Source organism: Pezoporus wallicus, unplaced genomic scaffold (genome assembly GCF_028554395.1).
Source record: "Pezoporus wallicus isolate ANWC-B61680 ecotype Strahan unplaced genomic scaffold, APGP_CSIRO_Pwel_v1 contig_3812, whole genome shotgun sequence".
NCBI classification, from domain to species: Eukaryota; Metazoa; Chordata; class Aves; order Psittaciformes; family Psittacidae; genus Pezoporus; species Pezoporus wallicus.
The window spans coordinates 1,384,077-1,410,302 of record NW_026639618.1 but is presented as its reverse complement, the minus strand read 5'-3'; the positions used below and the strand labels follow the sequence as shown (position 1 = coordinate 1,410,302).

Genomic DNA, 26,226 nt, shown 5'->3' with positions numbered 1-26,226 from the left:
GGAATGGAAAAATGGACAAGGAATAAAAAAGTTCATAATTTGCCATTTCAGGGGACAAACCCAAGCTCTAAAACTAAGGAATATCTTTCTGTTTGTTTGTTTGCAGATATTCAAATTAGGAAGCTGCAGAGGAAAATGGTATTACGGGAAAACCCATAGTTTCTCAGCAATTTGGGAATTCAAGGGTTGAAAGATCTTAAAAAAACCCCATCAAACAAACAAACAAAACCACACACAAAGAAAAAAAAACCCCAATGCCTGGAATCGAATACAAGATTTCAGTAGACTGCAAAGTACAAGAATTCAGTCTTTATGCTAGTCTAGTAAGTTTTATCAACATGCGCAATATTTTCAACAGATCTTTACACACTCATTCCATATTCTTAGAGCATAAATACCCAGTTAAATTGTAGTAAAATAAATGCATGCATAAATCAGATTCTAAGAAAGTTTTAGCACATTCTTATGATTCCTGCTACTATTCTGAAAACATTTACTCTCCAAAGATCTTTTTGTCAAATCTGGCCTCAACCAAAGTATATCTGAACTGTTAGGGTGAGTCAGTTGGCTGACCTTCCCCTCTATCAAAAGTTGTCATCCTCGTAGCAAATGTTGCAAAAACCATAGGTGCTTATGGTTAATTTATGAGTTTCACAGTTTGCATGGTAGCTTATGCTGCTGACAAAGCCAGATGTGCCCTGGCATGCTGAACTAGAGCAACCACAGTGCTGGCACAAGCCCCGTCGAGGTACTGCTGCCCTGTAGGTGATAGTCCTCAAAGGAGCAGTAGTGATGCAGCTGGGTCTCTGATGCTTTAAATCTCAGAGTAAGCTTCACCAGAGGACTCCTGCCTGAGCCCTGAGTGCTCTCATCAAAGACCAGATAATCTCAAACACCAAGTCAGGATGAGTTTCTAACAGCACAGTACAAAAAAGCAGCAAGTTTTACTGTCAACACTGGCCCTGAATGCATGCTCTAAATCTCCCTTTTATCCTTCAACATCCCAGATCTGTTGCTGTTTAGCAACCCGTGTGTTCTCATCTGTGCCAAAAGTATGAAGAAGCTCCTAGATTCAAAATTAACAATTCATTTATTTTCCACTAGCTCAGAAAAGGTACCAGATGCTTTTTTTATATATCAAATCCATGCATGGCTGAGGTACCCCAAATCATGCTTGTTGGCAGAGAGAAGTGCATGCATAAAGTCACAGTGACATGTAAAATGATGTGTGAAACTCTCTATGAGTACTCACTCCTTGCTACAAAAAGGTGGGTTTTAACTCTGAATATTTCAGCCATCCTCTTGACACAGCTGTGTCACCATGGGGTCTGTGAACTAGAGACTGCGAAGGGAGCAAGCAGCTGGTTTCCAGTGGGCTTCCATCTGAATGTCCAGCCAACATGTACACTTTTTGGACAACATAAGGAAGGGATGGAGTCTAGTTCTCAGGACATAAAGGGTACAAGTAACTTACATTTTATGCTATTGCTAGACCTGGGGCGAATTCGCCCTAAAGATCCAGGCAGCAAAATTATATCTTCCACATTAGTGAGATAGTTGCTTAAAAATTCAGTTCTTTCACATGTAGTGTCTTCCATCCCTGCAGAAGGAAATGAAAAATTAATCCAGCTTGAAAATAAATATGTTTTCCAAAACAGCACAAGAAGAGACTCCAAACAGCCTATGTATTCTTCCCTTTTGTTTGACTCATCTTGTTCTTTCCAGTGTTTTAATTCCAACATCAGACACTGGTAGAAGTCAAACTACGGGTGATTTTAGCACTTGCCTTCACAAGAGAAATACCAGTCTCAGCACCACAGAAACAGTCACCACATATACCATGTGTGCACTGACATATCTCCAAACTAAGCTCATGGAAAAATGGAAGTCTGTTTCTAGTTTAGTGTACTACTTTGGAGATGTTTGGGTTTTTTTAAACAAAGGATTTTAAGAGAAACTGCACACAAAAGGTATTGTCTGTTGGTGGTCTGTTCCAAGGCAGCCGCAGATAAACAATTCTCTTCTACAGCCGTTTGTGGCAGGGAGGAATGTATTCCCAGTCACAGGCGTTTGTCAGCGCAAAACTGCCTCCCCTGGAAATCTTCCCTGACCCTTGTGCTCTCTCCCCACAGCCAGAAAGGAGACATACGCCATTTTATTGTCAATGTAGTAGTTAGTGTGAGACTTTATTAAACAAAGTTCTAAACAGAAAAGGACCTTTGCTACCACCGCTAAAATGTTATGCAGAAACAGGTTTATCTCAAACATGGTCAAATTTTTCTTTAATAAAGCTTTCTTTTTTTCTTTCCTAGTATTTACTATTCTGTTTATTGTAGAGTTTCTTCTGATGCCTGAAGGAATGAAACCTACTAAAAAATACCTCTGCTTTTGGGTGACTCTCTATCTAACCTTGACCCAATATATCATTTTACCATTTTCCTCCTTCCCCCATTATTTTGATGACATTTCCCACCCAAGCTGGACACAGTCTCTTACTAATATTCCCCAGTCTTTCTCCTAGTAGGACAACTTGACTCACTTGGCCATGGAAATGTCTCGCTCTAAAGCCCCTGTCTCACCCTAAAGCCCCACTTCTCTCCTCATGAAAAGGAGAACAAGAACCTTAAAGATCATCCAGTTCCAATCCCCTGCCATGAGGAAGGGCGCTTTCCACTAGACCATGTTGCTCAAAGCCCCATTCAACCTGGCCTTGAGCACTGCCAGGGGTGGATCATGCTGATAAAGAATATTGTTTATTTTACCATGATCACCAACAAATATGACATTGACACATCGATGTAGTTTCAACTGTTTCAGTCCATCCATTAGTTGTCCTACTGTCTTGTCAATCTCTCTCAGAGGATTCACCATCATCTGTGTAAACATGCAGATAGGAAAAAAGGTTAATGCTGTCATTGCAATGTTCCCATTCTACAAATGGAGATCCTTTGGCAAAATTCTGATAGGAAAACCATCCAGGTCAAGAGGCAAAGCCTTGGCTGAGCTGTTACACCTACAATTATAGTCCCATTTCCTTTCCTATATCCACACTGTGATTTCATCATTAGAAAGTCCTGCTGAAATTCTGGTGCAAGACAGCAAAAGATCTTTATGGCTGATCCTAGTCCTCCTATGGACGCATGTAGATTTGGTAAGACAATAGATATCAGAAAAACACATGTTACTTTGGGGCATGGTTTGTTTCTCGTAGATAAATAGCAAGACTTTTAAAAGCTATTTTTTTGTGACTAGTTTAGTCAAAACTTGAAGGTGAAGTTTTGGGCTTGGGATTCATACGCCAAGTCACTTAATGAAATTCAAGTAACAATCTGATACTAGGATGACAATATGCAAGTCACTTGAGCAGCACATGGGGCTCAGAGGGAGCATTCTTCAGCTTCAAAGCCAACAGTTTTCAACATATCAAATGGCAGTTTTGGCAAAATTGTCAACAGGCCCCAGAAGACATGGATGCAGTACTGCAATTTCTTCATTTAAGTTTCCTTTCCATCAAGCAACAAAACAGAAAACACCAAGACATGTTCATAGGACTTTGTTTTCAGCTATATGAAAATGAAAGATCTTTTACCAGATGGTGCAGAGAAGGGAAACATTTTAAAGTAAGACTTTAGGCAGAGGACTCATATTTTGTTTTGGCTTTGAGAAGAAAACATTTCTTGTCATTATATGCCAACTTCCTCTTTGCTTCTCCGTTTGATTTGGCTGGTCCAAGTCTCCTCAACAAAACATCCTCCCATTGACAAACAGAATGCTAACAAATTTTGAATCAGAAAAACCTAGACCTTGGCAGAATTTTCTGGGAAGAAAAAATAAACATCATGTTAGTTTGACCCAGAAAGAGACGGTTCAGAAATTCTCCTTCTGCATGAGTCATTAAGGGATGGATGTTAAACAAGTCTGATAGGTTTTGAGACAGGATATGTCATCTCCCATGCGGCACTATAAATACAGAGAGAAGAGGCTCATGAGAGATGGAATCACAGTGGGGAACAAGAAGAACAGTTTCTGCAACATATGGAAGTGGTTCAGGCAAAGAGTAAAATTTTGAAATACTTCAATTCAGGAAAGCCTGAGTAGTCAGTTCAGTTAAAACTTTGAAACTTTTCAAGTTTAGAAAAAAAGGAAATTGTCTGTTTCAGTATTCTTCCACTCTGAAATGAATTTCTTCAACAAATGGGAATTCCATCCAAGCTGTATTTGTATAACATCAATCATATAAGGAAACACAACTTTTACTCAGAATCCAAAGCTTATTCAAGGAAACTGGAAATCCAGATGGATTTCCCATTAATGTTTACATTTGTCAGCAGGCTTGAGTCTTCTTTTAAAAAGTAATCAGAATAAAAAAATAGAGCAACAATACTTCCAGAGATTTCAAGGATTTCAAGTGATGGTAATTTTGTTTAGATACCCTCTTCACCAAATTAATCTGTAAACCTGCAGACACATTTCTAAGTAAGAAGATCAATATAAATGAAAAATCTTGGTTTTAAAAGAAACAGAAAAACTCACGCAGAAAACCACAAAAAAAACCACCTTCAAATCTGCCATCTTCACTACTTGACTGTTCAAAGCAGCCCTTAGAAAGGCCTCACTTATATTTCTTCATTTCATTGCATTCTGTCTCTCTTCAATTTTAAATTCAGCTACCTTTTATTATTCTACACAGTGCTCAATTTTTTTCCCAGTCTTCGCAGCCTAAGTGTGGCTGCAGGTGGCATATTCAGGCAAGGATATTTTGTGTGGACATGTTGCTCTTACAGTTCATGTTGCTCTTACAGTTCATGTTCTTTCCGAGATGCAACCACCAAAGGGTTATTGGGAAACAAGTAAAACTCTTGCATATACCTTTCTTCAGCTAGTATGTTGATATCAAGACTTTGGAAGCCTGTACAGAAATATTTTCTCTTTCAGGATATCTCTAAGATGGTGCTACAATAAAGAGTTTCACTACTGTGACAGCTCCGAGTATGGGATCTGAGATACACACCATTGGATTTTCTCCTGAGCTTTTCCTTAGAAGAACCTTGATTAGAAGGATGAAAGAATTTATAACTTTGTCATTTTTTTTTTTTTTTAATTAGTAGGATCCAGCCTGTATTATATTCCATTGCTCTCAAACAGCACCAAAAGATTAACTTGCAGATACAATGGGAACTATTGTGAAATATTAGGATTTTTTTTTTTTCTGGAATAATAATTAAAAATTTTCATATTTTAGAACAGGAAGAGTTCTTTAGGGCTAAGTTTGGGTGACCTTTTCATCCAGAGAAAGCAATTAAAATAGGAATGTTACATATGCTCATATCAGCAGGAATGTTACAAGCTATACTTCATGACAGAAGGGTATAACTTGGAATGGCAAATTGATCAGTAATAGCAATATCATCCATCGCAGTTCTCAATTCTCCTCTCAGGTAAATCTGTGTCACAAGTTCTCTGGAAAATTCCTGTTTTCTTATACTTGATCATTTTTTGCGTGTCACTGTCAGTCATGACTTTACACTTAAAGAATCAGTCTCAAAACAACTGGTTTAAGTTGAATCACGCAACAAGTCAAGAAAACACCCTCACAAAAAAAAAGTACTGAGAAAAGTGTTTATAGCTTCTTGTAGGAGAGGGTGGAGTGTCAAGGCTTTTGTTTAAAGCCTAAAGGAGAAATATCAGGTTGCTTATTTGAAGAGTTTTTTAATTATTTAGTTCAATTTTTGAAATAAGAATAATACTGAAGTTGTCTATAACCCTTCCAGGGTCTTAGCGCCAGCTGGAGATAGATGATACACTAAGGAGTACCCTTTTCCTCCACTTGCACCTTTTTGTAGTGAGCAATTTCCATTTGACATTTTTCTTGTGAAAGCAGGCTTAGGCACCACTTCTATTGCAAATGCAGAGTTCAGAAATCATGCAATCAAGAATCTCCTCCCAAGTCACAAACTGGCTTTAAAATACATGTTCTTTAAACAACTTTTTGAAGTTTTTTTTCCCTTTAAGATTTTATGAGTCACATTTTCAGGACTTTTCCACAACCACAATGACTACACATAGAAGCTCAAACAATCACCAGGCTCCCATGAGCTGGGAGTTAAGGAAGCTGCAATATATTGCACAATTTGTAATAGCTCAGAAGGGTTAGCAGCACTGGTAGCATCTTCGCAGGGATTTGTTTGACAGTGCCTTCAACTGATGGCTGGATTTAAAACTATAAAGAGATTACAAAGAAGACTTTCCCTAGTACAGAGTCTGGAACAAGAAAAACATAGCTCCCAGAAGACTTGGTCGGGTTTGGCCGCTTTCTTTGGGTCCTTCAGTACATTTACAGAGGTTGTCTGCCAAATCCCAACCTGAAGCATGGAGTGAACTCTCAAGTCAAAAAAAAATAAAGCTAGCATAGTGCCTAAAAAGTGGCACTTCCATCATAACAGTTTGGAACATATGTAAACTTACTTTCTTCCGACGAGCTTCCGCAGCATATTGATCCACGCTATGTACTTTTCCTCTTCCTTTCTTTGGAGCTGCAACTGGTCTTTCCTGTCTCCTCTTAGGAGGAAGCTTTCTCTTAGGTCTCTTAGGCGCAGTAAGAGGGGAGCCATAACTACTCTCCTGTACTGGCAGGGAGAGATGTCTGGACTCAGAAAAAAAGCCTGTCTCAGCTCACATCAGATAGTAAAGCTACCTGTGCCAGATAATCCTGAAGCATAAATGCTGTGGCCTTTTCAAAAATTTAGGCTTTTGGACAATTTAAGGTCTATCTTTTCTTAAGGAGGAATCCACCAAATTGTACTGAAAGCAGAACAGCAGTTACAAGAGCGGGCAGCATACAAGCAAATTAAATTGGTGTTTCAAAAGATAGGTGAGGCTTCTGGTTTTGAAAATATATAGTTATATGGGGGGAGTTATTTATCAAATGTTAACTTATTAATATTAGCAAAATCTAAGTAAACTTAATTTCAATTTAAGTAATCTTAATTACATACAATTTAGCAAGTCTGGGGTAGAGTGCTAGTGGAAACGCAACATTTCACTTGGAGGATGGTTCAGGTGCGAGTACTAGAGCCTGTCCAGTTCAAATGGCTTTCTGAAAGGTTTTTCACACTGACTTTTTTTGGCTGAATCAGTGACATCAGGTACCCTAAACAGTAGGATTAACAGGTGCCACCATTGTGTGCCAGCCGTGCACCCCACTGATATCACCAGAACCCCACTAGCCACTGTTCAGGGACTGCAGGTCTGCAGGACAAAACTACAATGCAAGACTCAGCATGGAGCTGCACTGTTACCTGCCTTATTACCAGCTTTATGGGCAATTTTAGAATTTAATTTCCTAGCACTTTTGGTGTTGCATCTCACTGGGTATTGTTACTGTTCATAAATGCACAAATACCTGGGATAGACTTGTAGAAGGGGAAAAAATGAAGACATGACTGGAAAAAACTACTGTCCCATTAATCAGCTTGCACATAATTTTAAACTGCTGGCTGGCCTTAAACCACGACAAACTGTACCACTCTCACTGACTTTAACACAACTTGCAAGCTCTTGGCATTGCTCAGGATTGCGTGTGAAGTGCTGATAGATGATACCTACAGGGAGGCAGTAACTACAATATGCTGCATATTACAGAGCACGTTGAACAGGCTTGAGAAAAGTCAGAGATTTATGATGATATTTAACTTCTATGTACTTAGGCAGCTTCTCACAGTTGTTCAGTTACAGAGCTATGTAAACAGGGAAGGGAAGGAAGGGGATGTTACCATCTGCCATGCTGTTTCATTGCTTCCAAGGCAAGCAGCTGGAAAGGAGATTCTAGTCCAGTCTCATTCGTCTCTCTCCAGAAAGGCATTTTAATAAAGCAGCACCAGAGTTTTCTGTTTTTAAAAGGCTTCAAGCTTTGTGCAGTCCTGATGAGAGGAGCAGCAGGGAAAGGAAGGATTCTCGGTTTACTGTCTCTGAATCAGCTCAGACAGAGCTCCACAATGCCAGAAACACGCGAGCGCAGGAGACCCAGGTCTGAACACTGAAATTGGCCGTCTCAAGACAGTATGTTAGAGGAGCAGCAGGAACGGCTTAGCAGTGCCAGATTTCGATGTGTTTTAGAGCTCTTATGGTAGTATATTTCTAGAATATTCTATTTTCAAAAAAATGTTAGCTAGGAGAAAAAAAAAAAAAAGCCAAGTTCTTATTAACCAGCCAAATCTTAGTCTTGCTTGAGAAGAGTCAGAACAGAGTTATGGAGGAGGGAAACGAATCCCTCCTCACTTACAGAAGGGAACTGTAACATCACAAGGGTAACTAGCCAGCCAAAGCTTTGCTTCTTGACCCGGACGGAACAACCTACCAGAATTCAACTGCAGAAGCACAGAGGGAAAGAAAAACAAAATGCAGAAGTAAATCAAGAGCAAGCATATATTTGATAACTCCCATAACTACTCCTGAAAACATAATGGAACTCACTGAAATACTTCCTGTGATGTTTATTCATGTCCCTCCCCCCCCCCCCCCCCCCCCCCCCAAAAAAAAAAAAAACCCAAATCCTAGACAGCCAATTCATTTACACTGAAATTCATAACGCTAGAGGACATGCAATGTTACACTACTGGACACGGGCCATAATTTGTATTCTGTTTTCATCAACAACACTGGCAATTCACTCATAAAGTTTAAGAGCATCTAAGTGCCTTTATTTCTAGCTTTTAAGACACTCTGCTGTTGTGCATGTCCTGTGAAGCTCTAAGTGCCATCTGATGAAGTCTAGAAGATGAAGATTGTCAGTAATAGGTAACATTAGATTATATGTTTTAAATGCATTTAGAACATTATTTGGTATAATAAACTCTAGTAAACATTCACTTTAATGATCACGTTTCCAAAGTGTAAAAATATTCCTCTAGCTACTAAAAGCAGCAAGAAAACTCAACATAAAATCTTCGCTCTTCAAAAGAAGAAGTAAGGAGCCTATCTTAACCATAACTCAGAATTATTAAGAGCTTGTTTTCAAACATTATTGTTTGGCTGGTCTGCCTTTGCCTGGGGAAAATGAAGTGGCCAGTAAGTATTACTCCAACTGTCTAACTGCTGCCAGCTGTATACAAGAAAAGAATGATTTCATAGAGAGGTCGTGCTGTTGGTATCAAGAAAGCAGCTGAACGGGATCCCTTTGAGGACTTTCTTTCCAGTTGATTTACCTACATTCATAGCTCCTAAAAATTATATTGAAAACAGTGTCAAGAAAAACAATATAAACTATCTGTCCTGAAACGAGGCCCCCAGCAAATTTCAGCATCTGTGTACTTACACAGCTGTATTCATTTATTTAAATTTCCATTCACAAAGTCATGTCCACTGTCTGAACTGCAAACCCATACATGCTCATCTGCTAACTTATCTGTTCTCAATTTGCTAACAATCAGTTTCATGCTCTTGTGTTTAACACTAATGGCATAAATCAGTCTATTTGTAAAATTTTCATAAGCTATTAATTCATGCTTATTAAGAGCCTAAGCTTTGCCTTGCAATTAGAGGCAACCTTCAGATAACCATCCAGAAGGGCCACCAAATATTAAAATGCTTTGGGGTATTTTTGCTTTTATAGTGACTTTTTCTATGAAGATACAATTAGACTTCACTTTTAGACACTTATAATTAACCTAAAACCAGATTACCACATTGGATGCTAAACTGGTTAAAGACAACAATTTAAAGGACAAATTCAGTGTCATCATGTTCATATTCTCCTCAAAGTCCATGTAAAGAGTCCCAAAACTCTATTCAGAAGGAAGTGACTGTCTACAGATAAATAAAATTAGAGTGGTCAGTCATAAGTCACACATAATATTTGTAACACTTCAATGAGAGGAACTATAAAGCATCACCAAGCAATAAATCCTTGACTCAGAAAGCTCTCATTACCAATACCTCACTTAACTAAATCAGACGTCTCTCCTGGTTTAAGCAAAATGACAACATGAAGACATATCAATGCCTGTCAATTTAGCAAGAGTGTTGGCAGATTTGAACTGCCACTTATCCAGAGAAGGGGACTACTTTCTATCCAGTGCAGTGTTCCAGTGCTGGTTTGGAATAATTCGTTACACTCACTGCTCTGTGATCATGGCTCAAAGCTCTCCAACAGCGATGCTACCCACAGCAAGTTCATAACCACTGCAAACTTATTTAAACAGACTAAATAGCTCTGAAATATTAAAAAATACTATTCCTGCTTCTCTTTGCTCTCCAGCAGAGTTCAGCTCTCAGATGTATACCAAATAAGTAAGAAACTACTGCTGTGTACCTGACTGCTCAGGGAGATTTGTATTACCTTCCACAGGGTAAGTATCTGACACACTCCTCTGTATTTGAAGATTTGCAAACATTTGTTTCATTTGTTTACCCTTTAAAAAGCATGTATAAAAACTCCTGAAGTCTTGTGATGGCAATCTGCAGGCCTATATTCGCACCGGAACTTTGCAGAGGACCTTTGCCAGATGTCAGAGATCATCAGAGATGCCAGATCCCAGCCACACAAAGCAGATATTCAGGTGCAGAATTTACTTTCCCTCCCTACAAAACCCAAACAAGTGCATGATCTTGTCACCTGGACAGTGTTGGCAAGGAAGCAGTACCTGTCAGTCCCAGCCACCTACCCAAAGTTCAAACAAGGGGTTAAACTACTGTAGTGTTTTGCACATCATTTCTCATTAAAATACCTTACAGTGCTTCAAAACTTTTTCCGAACTCAACAGTATGGTCCTGAGGGAACTGTACTGGCAAAGCTTTCAGAACCCCTGTAGGGCCTATATGAAACTGGAAATAGCAGCTTTTTACAGTTCATGACAGACTGGAATTATTACTTTGGCTACTGCAGGCTGTCAGCTTCAAAGAAAGCTTTTTCTCCTCTGCATTTTTCCTTAATATTTTCTGCATTATATTTTTATTACTTTTAAGAAGGATAAATCCTTAGGGGAAAGTTAAATTATGCTGTTGTACCTAAATATACTCCTGTCTTTGACAAGTAAATGTTTCCATTTGCATTATCATATCACACAGAGCAACAGCCTTCTGAAAGGCATGGGCAGTTCCTTCTCTCAGTAGGGAATCTCACATGATAAATCATAGAATCAGAGAATCAGAGAATCGTTAGGGTTGGAAAGGAATCCTTTAGACAACAACTTTGCTCTCTGGCAGAGGGGAAACATATTTCAGAAATGGGTGAAAAAAGGTTGCTAGAACTGTTACTCCTGAGCAGTGGCAATTATTGGGAGAAAAAAAGTAAGTGTATTTCAGACACATGGTTTATCTGCAGAAGAAAATCTGTACTAACCTCTGAGTTGAAAGGACCATATCTATGACCAGCAGCATCTGGTTGCTCAGAGTAGAAAGCATAAACATAAGGCCTGAAAGAAATAAAGAAAGAAAGGTCTTGTTCAGGATAGCTTTCCTTCAACAACAAAACCTCAGATCTGTTAGGTCAAGTCAACCTTCCAATGAGAGTTGGCTTTACGGAAAAAGAACTGTTTCTCAATCACAAAATCATAGACTCATTTAGCAGTCATATGTTCCCATGGTACGATTAAGCAATTAGTTGTTCTACAGTTTTATTAAATCCAAGAACACATGCAGGGAGGCACATGGGGTACCATCTGAGGACACATGCTCTTTCTAAGTCTTGTAGGAGAGATCACAACAGCAGCTTGCCTGAGCTTTGAAGCCAGTAACGTGGGAACTTGCATATTAAAAAATACTCATAATTAAAATCTTAACATTTTCCCACTGCTCAGGATCCAGTCCTGCAACTGCCACAGCCTGTAAGGTTGTTAAACCATATTAGACTCAGTAGGATAAGGACAATCTAAGTTAATCCATGTAACTACATGCTTTTTGATAAGAAATAAATTCAAACCATGCTACACATTTATTGACAAGAATGAAAATACTGACGGTTAAAAGCTGAGACTAAAATAAAAGATTAAAACTAAACATGAATCCCAAATAAATCCTTAAATCAGGGATATCATTTAACAGACAAAAATTATTTTTAGAACTAAATTTCCCCTTGCTCTTCCAGCTACTTTTAAGAAGAAGACAAGCTAGCAGTTATCCAACAGCAGATGCCAATAAGTGAATTACCTTTCATTGTCTGGAAGAGTTAGCCACTGCAGTATTGTTAATATTCTGCGCTCATGGGGGATGACACTGGACCACAAAATACAAAAATATACCTTGTCATCATAGAATACAAAAACTATCAACACAGTCTTGCTATGAACTGATTCTAACATGATTAAAAACAATTATAACAATATTATTTGCTTTTAGTATGGTGTGTTTTGTTTCTTGTTTGATCCTGATTCTTATTTTGCAAATAGAATTACCTCCGATCTCCTGGATGTCCACATATGCCAAAAGAAAGATGACCAAAGGTTGTGACTGGAGTCAGAACTAAAAGCAGTAAATCTAAGTGTTCTAAATAGAAATGAGTAACATTCTGGTAGCTTTAACCCAGATGGACTTCTTTTTATGTACAATGGTGCTACCATTGGATAGCTGGCATGAGTAAAAACCATTAATTTTCTCACATCAGTACAGGTTTAAACTATCATCCTGCTCTGGCGGTCCTGAAGGCTGTTCCCATAGAGTTAATGGTAACCAAACTGAGGGCTAGTCTGGTGTAAATGAAAACAAAGCCATCTGATACACCAGGCCATCAGCATGGTGACTTGCACAATAACTTTGACGGCTTCTCACTCTGCAGAACAGACTCATCCTATTTCAATGTTTGTGTCCCGAGACTTTTCACTTGGCTGCAGAGGCCAAGTTTATGCTATGCAAAGGACTAACCTTATAAACAGCTGTTAAATACCTCATCCTAGGAAAGCTCTGCTGGTCAGTGACCATGCAGCTATTTTAATACAGTAGCATAGTCAGTCCAGATTCCATCAGATTAATTGGGCAGGAATCAAATACAACCGTCTTGGATTCACCGTGCTGAACTGAATTAAGCACTCTTTGGAAACATCTGACAGAGAAATAAAAATGCCAACAGCCATTTTAAAATGAGTTCATTTTTAATGCCATGTAGAGCAGCAGTGGTCCTCAGTCTCTAACTACAGGGAAAACTTTAGGTTGTAAAACAGCTATAAAAATGAGAATTTGTACTAAAATTTGCAAACAAGGCAATATCGTAAAGCAGAACAATCATCTTGGGTATTGCCCAGCTTAAAATTTGTATTAATTGTGTACTAAGAAAAAAGCCATTGTTTCAATTAACTAATTTGGGACTAAGATGGTTTTAACGCTTCTCTTTTCCAAAAAAAAATAGTTTGCCTGAAACTCTCCAAAAAATCATTCTGTGTCTCAAATTAAAAAATAAAGTTTTAAGACATATGCATTCACCTATCTCATTTGTACCTGAAGTGGCTGTCTTGCTCTCGTATTATTGCCATTCACATGACATATCCTCGGTTGCCTTCCGTAACATTTTATATCCCCAAGCATTTATTGGCCAGGGTGTTTATGGTGACTATGTAGTTCTAGAGCTTAGGAATCACATTAATTTCTTTGTTTTGTAGAGCACCAGACTGGAGCTCTGTCAGATAACCATCCTGCAAGCCTAAACCTACCATTAGGCTCATACACAATATATTTTATTTTATTCCTTCCATATGCCAAATGATATTTAGAGTAGCAAAGAGTATTATTCCTAATGGAATCACAAAAAAATAGGCAAAACTCCTTTAGTACTTCAGCCTTGACGGTCTGCTCATTTTCATTGCTCCTCCAATCCTTCCATTAAAATGAAATAGAGAGACTGACCCATACAAATTCCTCAGAACTCAGAAATTATCAAAATTTATTAATTGCTTGGTTGGAAAGATATGTTTGGTTAGAAAGATATGTTAGCTGGGACAAGGGAAAATAATTTGGAACCATTAAACAAAAGAATAGACAGCAAAAATCCTCAAGGCTGTCTTTTAGGAAAGGGAAATTGGATATCTTACTCAAAGGTCAGACTGGATTGTAAACTGAATGAGTCAGGCTTTGAGTCAATTAGGCTGTTGATGTCAGATGACATAAGAGGACAATAAAAGAGTCTTCCACAAACACTCAAAGGACTAGGAAACATTACTAGCAATACTAACGATGTGAAATAACACACCATGTAATGAAAGTAATTTATTACATATTCACACATCTATTCTTCAAACAACTGCTAAAAAACAGTGTATGAACTTCAAGCAGCAAACTGTAGCATCAGAAACATTGCACAAATGAAACAAGGGAGGCTTACAGATATGGTCTCCAAGCTGACAAATGCTTAGATTAAGAAAAATGACTTAATAAACCCTTGTATCAGATTAATTCTGAATTATTAGTTACAAATCTCCAGAAAACAGGGTGCACTTACACAGACCAGAAGAACGTGCCAGCTTTCACCCCTTGCTTGGCTGCAGTAATCCAAATCTAATGAGGAAAATATAAGAGGATTAGAATGTGTTCAGATCTTTAATTACCCTCTGAAATCAAAAGGAATTGTTTTCAACACACATTCTTCTACCCTGAGCCTAGAAGTGAAAATTGCAGTTTTCAGCCTGTGTCCCCAGTTCAAACACGTGGAGTGACAAACCTATGTAAGTTCTGTATTGGTGGATCAGCCACTGTGCTGTGGACTTTCACCCCTAAAACTCTGTGTTGCTTTTAATACAAAGCATTACGATCCATGGCCAGGGATTTCTCCAGTATTCTATTTGATTTTCAAAAGTAAGTCATTACTCCCCTGAGCTTTTTAAGACTCAGGTGTTGGAGGATACTCTGCAGGAAGGAACACGGCTTAACACTAAGCAGTGCTTGCAAAAATGTGCCTCTTTCCCGATATTCTACCACAAGCAGCCATCAACAGAAAACGTGTTAGAAAAAAGAACACAAAAAAAGGGAACAGATGAGTGAGCAAGGCTATAAAGAAAGCAATGAGGGACACCTTCCTCCATAGATGTTTAATTTTGAGCTCATCCCAAGTGCTTGATGGAAATGATGGAAAAAATCTCCATTAATTTTTCAAATCCTTTTTTCAGTCCTTCAGATCCCATGTATTTTTCTGCCTACAAATCAGTTTGGAGCAGAAAGTTCCACACTGTATTCGCACACTGCATCAGTGTATTTTTGGTTTTGTTTGGTTTCAACATGCCAGTATCTCTGGGATTAGGGTACTGTTCTCATACTTTGAAAACAGGCTATTAATCCTTTCTCTTCCCACTTCTGTACAACAGTCATGATACTCTCCTCTATTTATTACTTTCAAGCATGAGTAACCCTACAGAACTAAATTTTTCTAGCAAGGAGCTATCCAAATTATCTCAAAACTCACCTCAAAAGTGGTAATGGCTTAAAGGCCAGCATCATGTGTACAACTGGATTATTTCTTCCCACTACTTATGCATACTTATCCGTTTCATAAGCAGTTACACCAAAGTGTAGTTCCCTTACTTCATAACTGCAAAATCTTTGGTTTATTTTATATCAACTTTCTGAAAATAGATTCCTCTACCTTGCTCAAAGAGGCACTTATAAACTGTCATCTGGGCATGGACTCCTCAAATGTCATGCCTGAACTATTCATGCATCAGTCTTAATTAAATAAGTTTGGCACAGTCTAATGGAAGATCATTTGCACACTGAAGCTATAGTTAACAGCAATTAAAATTGGATATTATGTTATTTATGGGAAAATTGGTTATCTTTGCCTTTCCAGTGCCCTGGTCACACCCTTTAACTGATCTCTCATCTTCTACTCTTCAAAATGTTACTGGACTCAATCCAGTTAAATTAAAATCACAGCTATAAAAGATCTTTTGTTTTTATTGTATTCTAACTTTTTAGCAATGTATCCCCTTTTTCAGGCAAAAATACATCCATGTTAGCTCTATAGAAACGTTGGTTTACCAAATGCAGCAGGAGCAAAATGGCCACAGATATGCAGTCCATCCTTCTGTTTTCAAGTGCTTCTCCTCGAGAGTCTGATTTCAAGGTTGGTTCATATTAATCTATGCTCAATCTGCCACCAAATGAGGAGTCCCTCATGTACCTCCCCCAGCCTTTTCAGCCTCAGCCTTCCACCAGCACTGGGGTTTGCATGGTGACAATGACCACAAGATGATGTGACTGCAAAGTATCTACTGTAAAAAAATTTTAAGATGACTTTGCATTTATATTGGAATTTGGTTTTGAATTGTTGAATAACAGGGATATTGTCTTCAAGTGCTCACAGAATATTACTCCTTATGGGATAGGGCAGAAGGAAGCAGGTGAACAGGAGAGATGAGGAAGTGTGCCTACAATCCACTTATCATGTCACTGAGCCTGTATGCTGCAGTCAGAGGTGTAATTCAAGGATGCATCCACAAGCTCATTTGTGTCATATAAATCAGCACAGGTTATCTACCTTCAGCCTGCACCCTGTGTCTAACTAGGGCAGGAGCTATTCCATATTCCTTAGTAGTTCATGGACTTTCCAGGTGAAAAAAGGCCCATACTTTAATCAATTACATTTTCCTTTGCATTGCTGACTTATTCCTAGAGTAGAACCCCACTATGGCAAAGAAGTCAAATACAAATTCAGTATGAGGAGTGCCAGCTCCACTGCTGTTATGCTCTTTGGTCTTGCAGTACTTGGAAAACCATTGTTCCTACAGAGCTGCAGCAGATTTCTTTTTCTTTGAAAGTGTTTGTGTTCCTGCAGAGTTTAAATCATTTTGCAGATATCTTTGGGAAGGTATCAACAAACTGAGTCCAGGGAATTCAGCATTTGGATTTTACCATATGTTAACTCTAGTTTGACTTTCTATTGTTTTGCCCTGCACAGGTCCAAGTGGTCCAGGCTGCCTCTTTGGCCAAGTCACACCAGCTAAGTTCCACCCTTAGCAGCTGAAGCTGTCCTGTGCTGCTCCTCACTGTTAGCACTGCCCAAATTACATGTGACTCTGTCTATTTTAGGCAACAATTTTATACACGTACCAAAAGACACCCTCCCTCTGGCCAAGCAAGTAAAACGCCAGTCATCTTGACAGATGAATGATCAGGCCCTACCTACATTGCCAAGGTGTACCCAGCATGCATGCAAGAAGGTGTTAGGTGGGTTTTATTCCTTTTGAGCATAGAGCGTGCTTTATGAATGCCATGTGGAAACAGCACTGAACACTTTTCTGAAGCAGGAGCAATGCAAGTAAATGGAGACCATTCCTAGTTGTGCAAGCTTAAGTAAGCAGTAAGGACAGTCCAAAGGCATCCAGGGATGGCTTCAGACAGGAAAACTGTACCCTCCCTGCTCCTCAGTATTTCACCTCAGGAATGCAGGCATTTACATCGGCATTAGCTATTTGGATAGGGACACGTTTGTTGCACTTGAAAAAAACTCAACAGCAAAGACAATGTTCTGTTGAAGTCAAAGGCCAGCAAATCAAAAGGCCACTATCTGACCATAACACCTGAGCAGTGAGTCTGAATGACTTCATCCTGACATTGCCAGGCAAAGCCTGATTCAACTCAAGGTTATAACAAAATACTACTGGGCCTCCCTCTTACTTTTTTTTTTTTTTAAAGAGGTGAAGCCTTTGGTTTATTTGAAATTAAAATAAGAAAACTCAACAGTATTCAACATCTTACCTAAGGCTCCTACTTACAGCTATACATTTGCAGAGATGTCTTTGAGCATGCAGATTAGCAGCAGTCTTGTAGATGGAGGAATTTCTATCAGCATTGAACAAGCTTTAAATCAACTTTTCAGTGTGTTTTATAGTTGTGACAGTTACTGCTGATGAATCTAATGGCAGCAATCTCCCAGAAGTGTCCGTGATCAGCCAGGCCCTTTACTGGCTAGGTAAAATTAGACAACAAACTGGAGCAGCTCATAGGAGCACAAAAGTTTCTTTATTACCCTCAGCTATAAGATAGTAAGTCCACCAGAAAAGCCTGGCAAACTGTTACTGCAGCCTAATCACCAGTGAACATCTCTCACTGTCTAAATTAAATTCATTGTCTTTCAAGTCAAGTTATGCCTCTCACAGGCTAACATGACTCTATGCTGTCAGTCAATGTACAGAAAATTAAGTTATCCAATGCTCACTCAACCTTGCCCATCCAAACCAATTGAAATTAAGATGGGAATAGGAGTTCTGGTTCCATTTCCTCTCTGTTGGTTAGTCACAGTCTTAAAGTTGATTAATTCTAGATGTTCCAGTATGCAGCATGTAACTGCAATACATTACATATGCTATGTGGCTGGTCACATCAGTTCAGGTCACTTATAAAGTCTGCTGTCTTAGGTGTTGCGAGGTCAGTACCATTTGTGAGCTTATGTAATTTATTTGCTGTATGTAAATACGTTGGTTTTAACTGTTAATACATTAGAATCTTAGAGTCAGCTGTTTAACTATGTCAGACATGCACCCCTGCTTTGCATATGAAACAAATCTTATTGTATTACAAACTATATAAAGGCCGTATTTCTGAATTAATTTGCTTGAGCAGAGAGGAGGGGAATAAATATTAAAAGATTTAAAGATTAACCATTCTGTCTTCATATCATGCCATAGGAATTAGAGAATATCTAATTTTTATAATACAGACCTGTTAAATTATGGAACTACAGATTCAAACCTAGTACACTGGCAAATGTCACAGGAAATAATATACATGTTTTTCTAGATGTCTATGAAACATCCTATACATTGAATTAGTAATTTTTATATCCTATATGTTGAAGGACTACAGTTTTTCTCCCTCATTTGTGGATAAAAATAGACAGGCTAAGCAATAGTTTAAGAGGCAATGCCATATGGAACATGGAAGCCCCAAGTTTTCCCTTCTTCTGACTGCTAGACACATTTTCACAGATACTACATACAAAATTATTTGAGATAGCTGATGAATTCTTTGAAAGCCTGCATAGGAAGTAGGGCATCTCCCTACTTTTAATCCTCTATGAATAAATAAGAGCCCATAACTTTGCAGAGGCTGCCCTGTATTTGTTGCATTATGATAGGACTGGCAGCAGCACATCTCAGGTCAAGGCTGATGGGAAGGGCAGCTCTGAAGTCTGGCCCTTGGGCCAAGTTACACAAACCTGCTGACCAACCAGGGAAGGAGGCTCATGTCAGAAGCAGGGGAAACACATACAAGAGTTAGTAATCCATGAACAGGAAATCCTTTCCACATCCAGGCAAAAGTGGTAAAGGGGAAATCACAGCATTTTCCAGGAGAAAAAACATCTCCAAGACTGGTGCAAGCATGGAGAATTAATACAAGGGTGGTGCCACCACTGTTCTACTCCTGCACTGTTTGCAATTTGTCTTCCCAACAAGGTAAAACATGGAGTAGCACCTTCAATACTCCTTACTCTTTAACAAGACACAAATGATTGTTGAAACTAAATGGAATTAGAACTAGATGAAATTAGAATTGGAACTAGAACTTCCAACCATGACCATTCTATGATTCAAAAGTAATTAGACAGACTCAGAGAGCCCTGTTACTTGTTTATGGATCAAGCTGTATAAAAAGAAATGCTTCTAAAAAGACAATTATAGACATGCCTCTTTTTATGTCTCCACCAAAGTGATTGCAAAATGTGTTCCTGACAAAAAGGCAGATGACAGCTTTCTGCAAAGCTGAGCCCAAAATTTGGTCTCCTCAGATGCAGCTATGCTGCCAATGCTCAGGCTGAATAAGTAAGAAAATTAAAATAAGAAGTTCTTTCTGTAATCTTTAGATACTTAAAAACTAACAGAATTCAAACCAACAAGTGAGAAAAATGGTTTTATCTAACAACTGATATAGAATGTGAAATTTAGATAAAATCAGGAATACTCAGTTAAGCTGTGTAACAATGATGAAGGTTGTATTCTCTTTAAAAGGTTCATAGTGAAAATAAAGCCTTCTACAAGGTGCCATAAACAAGCTTCAATACTTTCATAATTAAGATATTGCTGAAGAGAGAGTCATCATCAGAGCCAAACTCGGGTCCAAGCTGGATTACTTTCTGAATGAAGGTCTCTCCCCATTAACCACAGACCCACAGTTCTACAATTCTGTGATCTTCTGACCTTGGGAAGGCCAATAGATTTCTACGGATTATGAAAGATCACCAAAGAAAAGCAATATATTTTCTGTAGTATAAGCTTAAGTTTGCAACATCAAACCATGATATGGAAAAGTACTGCTTAACAGAAGCCAAAGGCAGCTGAGGCCTAATTTAGTGCATGAAATTACTTGGGATGAGCAAAGAGAGCCTCAGTGTCATGAAAAATGAGCAGTAAACTTAGTTTCCCCTCTGGGACCATGGGCCCTGATGCTGACTATTTCTGTGAGATGCTGTGAAAGGAGTGGTTTTGCAGCTGTTTCTTGTCAAACACTTTTGTTTTGAAAACAAGGTGGTTTTAAGCTTGTATAATAAATCAAGGTTGTATGCTGAATCAGAAAGATTGGATTTCATGAAGTCCCACAGCCAGCTACAGCACCTTGAAATACTTCCAAACTACCTTCTTCCCCTTTCTTTTCCTAATGCTCTCAAAATTAATTTCACATAATTCCTGCTGTAGAAACATTCAGCTACTCATCTTTCAAATCCCACTGAACCTTCCACATTTTAATAAAGCCAGATACAATAGACCAGTTTCCAGGAGCAAGTACTTCAGAAATTATCAGCATTAAATGACATTCTCTTCTAGGCAGTTTCAGCCATAATATGAGGCTGGGGGTTTCAGACACTTTTTATGCCTTCCTGGGAAGAAAAATAATAGTTCCCAATTGTGTGCAAACAAAGTACCACTCTGCAGTTGTTTGAGTACTCTAGTTTGAGACCCAAGACCTACAAAGAACCAGATGGATGTGCTATGACAGTAAAGTGGGTGTTGGTCGATGAGAAAATGAACACGAGCCGGTTTCAATGCGTGCTTGCAGCCCAGAAAGCCAACCGTATCCTGGGCTGCATCAAAAGGAGCGTGACCAGCAGGTCAAAGGGGGTGATCCTGCCCCTTTACTCTGCTCTCGTGAGACCTCACAGAGTATTGTGTGCAGTTCTGGTGTCCTCAGCATAAAAAGGACATGGAACTGTTGGAACAAGTCCAGAGAAGGGCCATGAGGATGATCAGGGGACTGGAGCACCTCCCGTATGAAGACAGGCTGAGAAAGTTGGGGCTGTTCAGCCTGGAGAAGGGAAGGCTGTGTGGAGACCTCATAGCAGCCTTCCAGTATCTGAAGGGGGCCTATAGGGATGCTGGGGAGGGACTCTTCATTAGAGACTGTAGTGATAGGACAAGGGGTAACAGGTTAAAACTTAAACAGGGGAAGTTTAGATTGAATATAAGGAAGAAGTTCTTTCCTGTTAGGGTGGTGAGGCACTGGAATGGGTTGCCCAGGGAAGCTGTGAATGCTCCATCCCTGGCAGTGTTCAAGACCAGGTTGGACAGAGCCTCGGGTGATATGGTTTAGTGTGAGGTGTCCCTGCCCGTGGCAGGGGAGTTGGAACTGGATGATCTTAAGGTCCTTTCCAACCCTAACTATTCTATGATTCTATGATTCTAAGACTTCCGTGATATGCAGAAAAGGTTTTCCTTCCTCTCCCCTTAGTTTTACTGTCTTGTCTTTCAATACCTAGCTATTTTTGGCAGTCTATGTCAATGTGATAGTTAGAGAAAATTATAGATAGCTAGAACAGACTGTATCTAACCCATGTATAGATGGAGATAATTTTTTCCTCTTATAAAATTCTGAAATTCACTCATCATATGTGCAATTCTTCTATGTGCAGGGTCCATGTGTATCAGGTTTCTGGAGATCTACCAGCTCCTCACCCAACCACTACAGCCACTCAGTCAGGTTTGCCCAACTTACTGGTTGCCCTCATATTAAATGCTTAGGATTAAATTACAGCTCTTCCCCTATGCATATTTCTCGTTTCCCAAAGGCATTTCCAGTTTATTGCTTGCATATTTTTCCTATTTAACACTTGCTCGGATCAGGTGGTTGATTTTATTGTCCATACTTGTTTAAGCAACGCACTCCCTGTCCTCTGAGGATTTCATCCAACATATGGTCATCCACTGTTGTGTAACTTTCTTGAACACTTCTCAGCTGTCATTTTTCATGACCCTTGCTTACAGTCCAGAAAAACTTCTTTTTGCTGGAGCAGCATAACTTTTTAATGGACATGTGTGGGAATTACTTGTATTCCCCACTCAACACAGCAGGTGTGAAGTATTTATAGACTTTGACTGGTATAAATATCACAGTTTAAAAATAGATACATTTGTATGGTCCCAAACAGTTACTTCCCCTCTAACTCTTACCGAATTGTGATTAAGATGCACAATTAAATATGCAATGTATAATTAAATTACAGCTGTTTAACAAGTTGTCACACAGCAGTTGAACCATGAGATTGTCTGTGAGCTTGCTGCCTGAATGCAGCAGGAATGATTTGTTAGCTGTGTGGCTCCAGCTGTAGCTGAGGTGAAGCAACCCACTGCCACCTTTTCACTGCTGCTAGTTTTGATCCTGTTTCTTTGCTCGCATCTAGGAGGATAATAGCTAGTAAGGTTCCTTGACTACTCCTCTTGACACAAGCCGTGCTTAAAGCTAACCCAGGTCATAGCTGGGCAAGGGAGTGTCTATGCTTAGTGTTAGGCTGACAAATTTTATGAGGGAAAAAAAATACCTCATTTTGGCTCAGCTACAGCCATACACATCTGCCTGTCACATCTGCCTGCAGCTTGAAATTGCCTTGTCTCACATTTGTTGTGGACTAAAACCACATGCAGACAAATAACACACACACTTGTTAAGCCTAAAATCATCTGAGTAACTTCCTTTAGTCTCCTGGGATATTTCTGTTTTAGGGGATTCGGGGGATAACACTTATCACATCAGCAAACAGCAGTGACAGATGATGGTGTTCCTAAACCCCTTCCAATTTCCCTGCTCTGTCACCTCACTCTTTTGTCGGTTTAGCTGATCAAGAAGCTGCTAAACGACAGTTCTGTAAGCAATCAGTGCAATGATGTGTGCCTGCACCATGGTGGCTTGCACATAAAACTTGTTAGTTTAATTTAAACCCACTTTTGTTGGCAAAGCAAGCCACCACAGCATGCACTAATAGAGGAAAAGAGCAGCTGAAGCAAGGGGACTCTTAGCTGTACTAATAAGGAATATTTTGAAGGAGGATGTTTCTATGCCCAGAATAAGGAATCAGAGCTAGAGAAAACACCAAGTCCAAGACCAAGAGGACCTGGTTCAGCCACTGCTGCTATGCTCAAAGCAGAAATTAATTCAAACTTCTACAGCCTCTGCAGCAAGTCAGGTAACAGCAATCGCTTGTGGACTTAATTATGAAGTTGTGCCACAGTGTGCTGACAGAACATTAACACTGCCACAAGGACATTACAAGGATGAAAACCTGAGAAACCCACAATGAAAAGGAAACATTATGCCACTGTGACGAAAATACAGTGTTAAACTGCTGCCCAAAGTGAGGGTTTTTTCCTAGCCACATCTAATTTATACGTATCAATGCAAGCACCTTTCCATAGTCAATGGCTTTATTATTCTGAAAAGCAAAAGCCAACTCAAAACATGAGGTTAAATTAACAGACACAGGGCCAGCCAGGGGGGAGATTAGGTACAAATTGTTCACAGATGTATTTTTTTAATTATTATTATTGGCTGTGTTCCACAGCACAGGGGGAGGGGAGGAGAGGGAGGAGGAGAGGAGGAGAAGGGAATCTGAAACTTACTGGTTGACCTCCCCACCATCTGTGATTGAATTTCTCTCGCCCTCGAAGACTGAAGCTGGCATCAAACACTGGGTCATACATCGAATTGCCAACGATTCCATGTGATTCAGGATAGAGTCCCTTTGTGAGAAGTACACTTATTAGTAAAACCCTAATGCACGCAAATCCAGTTCTCCACAGCTATCTGCAAAGACCACTGAATTATTGTAAAATAGGTATCTTTGTAACTGCACACCAGAAAAAGTTTTAACTTTAAGATAAGCACATTTAAAACTGGTTGTAGTAACGAAAGCAGTAGGACATGATTGAATGGTGCTAAAAAGCATAAAAACTCCTGTTACTTGATACTTCAAAGTATTTTCACACTGGTTAAAAGTTAGTTTGAGGCCATCTAAAGTAAGCAAAATTTTATGAAAAGATTGATTTGGACTTTCAGTTCCCTCTCTGGAAACTGTAATTCATTCTCTGGTTGCAAGAGTAACACTTAGCATTTCCATCTTATAATGTTTTATCTTCACCAGAGCCTCTGTGAGATAAATTATTTCCAAGAAATAAAAAAACCAAAAAAGGCAAGGCAACCAAAGCCACAGAGCAATTTGTCCATCACTAAAGGCAATGTAAGAAATTTCTGCTCTTCTCCCTTTCTCCTGGCCCTCTCCCATCCCCAGCTATTTGTTTCTCCATCCCCTCTTTTCCCATTTAACATTTGTGCAGAGGCTGCAGGAAAGAAAGGAAGGAGAAAAAACATGCAACTGCAGGTAGGAAGTCCCTCATCCCAGTTTTAGGAGTCCTGTCACATGGGAACATTTGCATGCCAGCATGAGGACAGGCTGGCACCGGAGTGCAGAAGGGATGGCTTGCTGTACTGCAGGGCCAGCGCAGCATCCAACACACTCAGCAACTGTAAACTGTAAGTCAGCTGCTAAATCAGCCCCACTGAGTTCAGCTACCCCAGTGAAGGAACAACTGCTGTTTGTATTCTGGGTAGGGTTTCAGGGTGGTTTTTCCCCCTCACCCCCCCCCCCAAAAAAAAAAAAAACACAAAAACTTCAACCTGTAATTACACAGCAGTACAAATAACTGCAAAAGCAGGCATTAGAAAGCACACAAAAGCTGTGGCACAGTGTATAATGGTGAGATACATTATCTCAGAACAGCAAAATGATGAAGAAAATACTTAACTGAGGACTGAAAAGGATGGACAGTGAAGCAGTTTTATTAAATAAAACAAAACCTTGCTTCCCACAACCTACATTTCTGTTGCAGTGCAACATTTTATCATCAAAAAGTCTTTCACAGGGACTTACAGTAGCAAGGGTGTACAAGTTGGGGAAGGTTTTTGTAGGGTAGACAGGTCTCATGTAAGGAGAGTGTGTTCCACAAGATCCTGAAAATTCAATAGCAGATATAAACATTAGGAAGTGGAGCTCTCAGACTTGGAAAACAACAACAGAAATTGTCATTTGCTAGGACTCAAAATGCTGCAGAAACTGGTTAAATTTTAACCCATTTAAATGAACATTCAGCTGCTTAACAGTGGCAGATCTTCCCATGGGCCAGTAGTAAATCCACTCATACGCACTTTGTACTTCACAATAAGCAACTGAAATGAAGCAGACAGAGGACTACGGAACCAGCTGCATTTCCATAGACTGTTTTACTTTCTGAGCTACCTCCTTCCAGAATCCAGAGTCACTGGGAGTATCTGGCTAAGTAAAACAACATGAGAAAATGCAGGCTACTTTTGAATGATAAATACACTAAAGCTGCAGTTTCACAATGGGCTATCTTCAATATTTCTGAATCAACTGGAAATTTTTTTGGGTACCTCCCAACTAGCTTATAAGTGCATGGTACACATAACATACTGAAGATTGCTTTGTTCGCTGACAAAACCACATGAAAGCCACTGATTCTGACCACCGTTCCTGAAAGCAGCATCTCTCTCCCCACTCTGATTGCCGGGTGCTCTTTTAGCCAGCGTGCTTTTCAAGTCACCACTTGATGCCATCTAAACCAAAACAGACTTTTCTGCCATTTCATGGGAAAAAGAAAAGACTTAATCTTTGTCAGACCTTTCAGTCAGAGGAGCCCTGCATTTGTTGCAGCCCTTCTACCCACCAGCTCACACTTACGTCTGTTGCTCAATAAGCAATGGAAACAATGGGGCTGCAAGAGATTGTCTTTCAGTTATTGCAAGAAAACAGATGTACTCACTGAGTTTTTCAATATTGGGCATGACCTTGTTCCCTTTCTTCATATATGATGCACGGAAACCATCAACAGAGAAGATGATCAAAGGGGGACGAACAAAGCTAAAAGCAAAAGCGGCAGGAGTGTAATACAGCATTACAAAGTGATTTTATTTCCACTTGCTCACTAAGACTCCAGAGAATCTACAGCTACTACATATGATATATGCCTATAA

The 26,226-nt window shown here is 39.4% G+C and overlaps 1 protein-coding gene across 6 annotated transcripts in view; it reads right to left on the bottom strand.

The window, feature by feature from the left end:
• The window catches only part of ENPP2 (ectonucleotide pyrophosphatase/phosphodiesterase 2), a 69,627-nt gene that overhangs the window by 17,453 nt on the left and 25,948 nt on the right, over positions 1-26,226 (bottom strand). For 5 of the 6 annotated variants that reach the window (XM_057415244.1, XM_057415243.1, XM_057415239.1 and 2 more), the window contains exons 6-14: positions 26,016-26,113; positions 25,106-25,185; positions 23,799-23,918; positions 14,423-14,478; positions 12,145-12,210; positions 11,339-11,411; positions 6,466-6,621; positions 2,763-2,874; positions 1,475-1,600 (exon numbers count right to left, since the gene is read on the bottom strand). In XM_057415244.1, coding sequence (XP_057271227.1) covers positions 1,475-1,600; positions 2,763-2,874; positions 6,466-6,621; positions 11,339-11,411; positions 12,145-12,210; positions 14,423-14,478; positions 23,799-23,918; positions 25,106-25,185; positions 26,016-26,113 — 887 coding nt within the window. The remainder of the gene's footprint in view (positions 1-1,474; positions 1,601-2,762; positions 2,875-6,465; positions 6,622-11,338; positions 11,412-12,144; positions 12,211-14,422; positions 14,479-23,798; positions 23,919-25,105; positions 25,186-26,015; positions 26,114-26,226) is intronic. The other variant, XM_057415241.1, reaches the window with a different exon arrangement.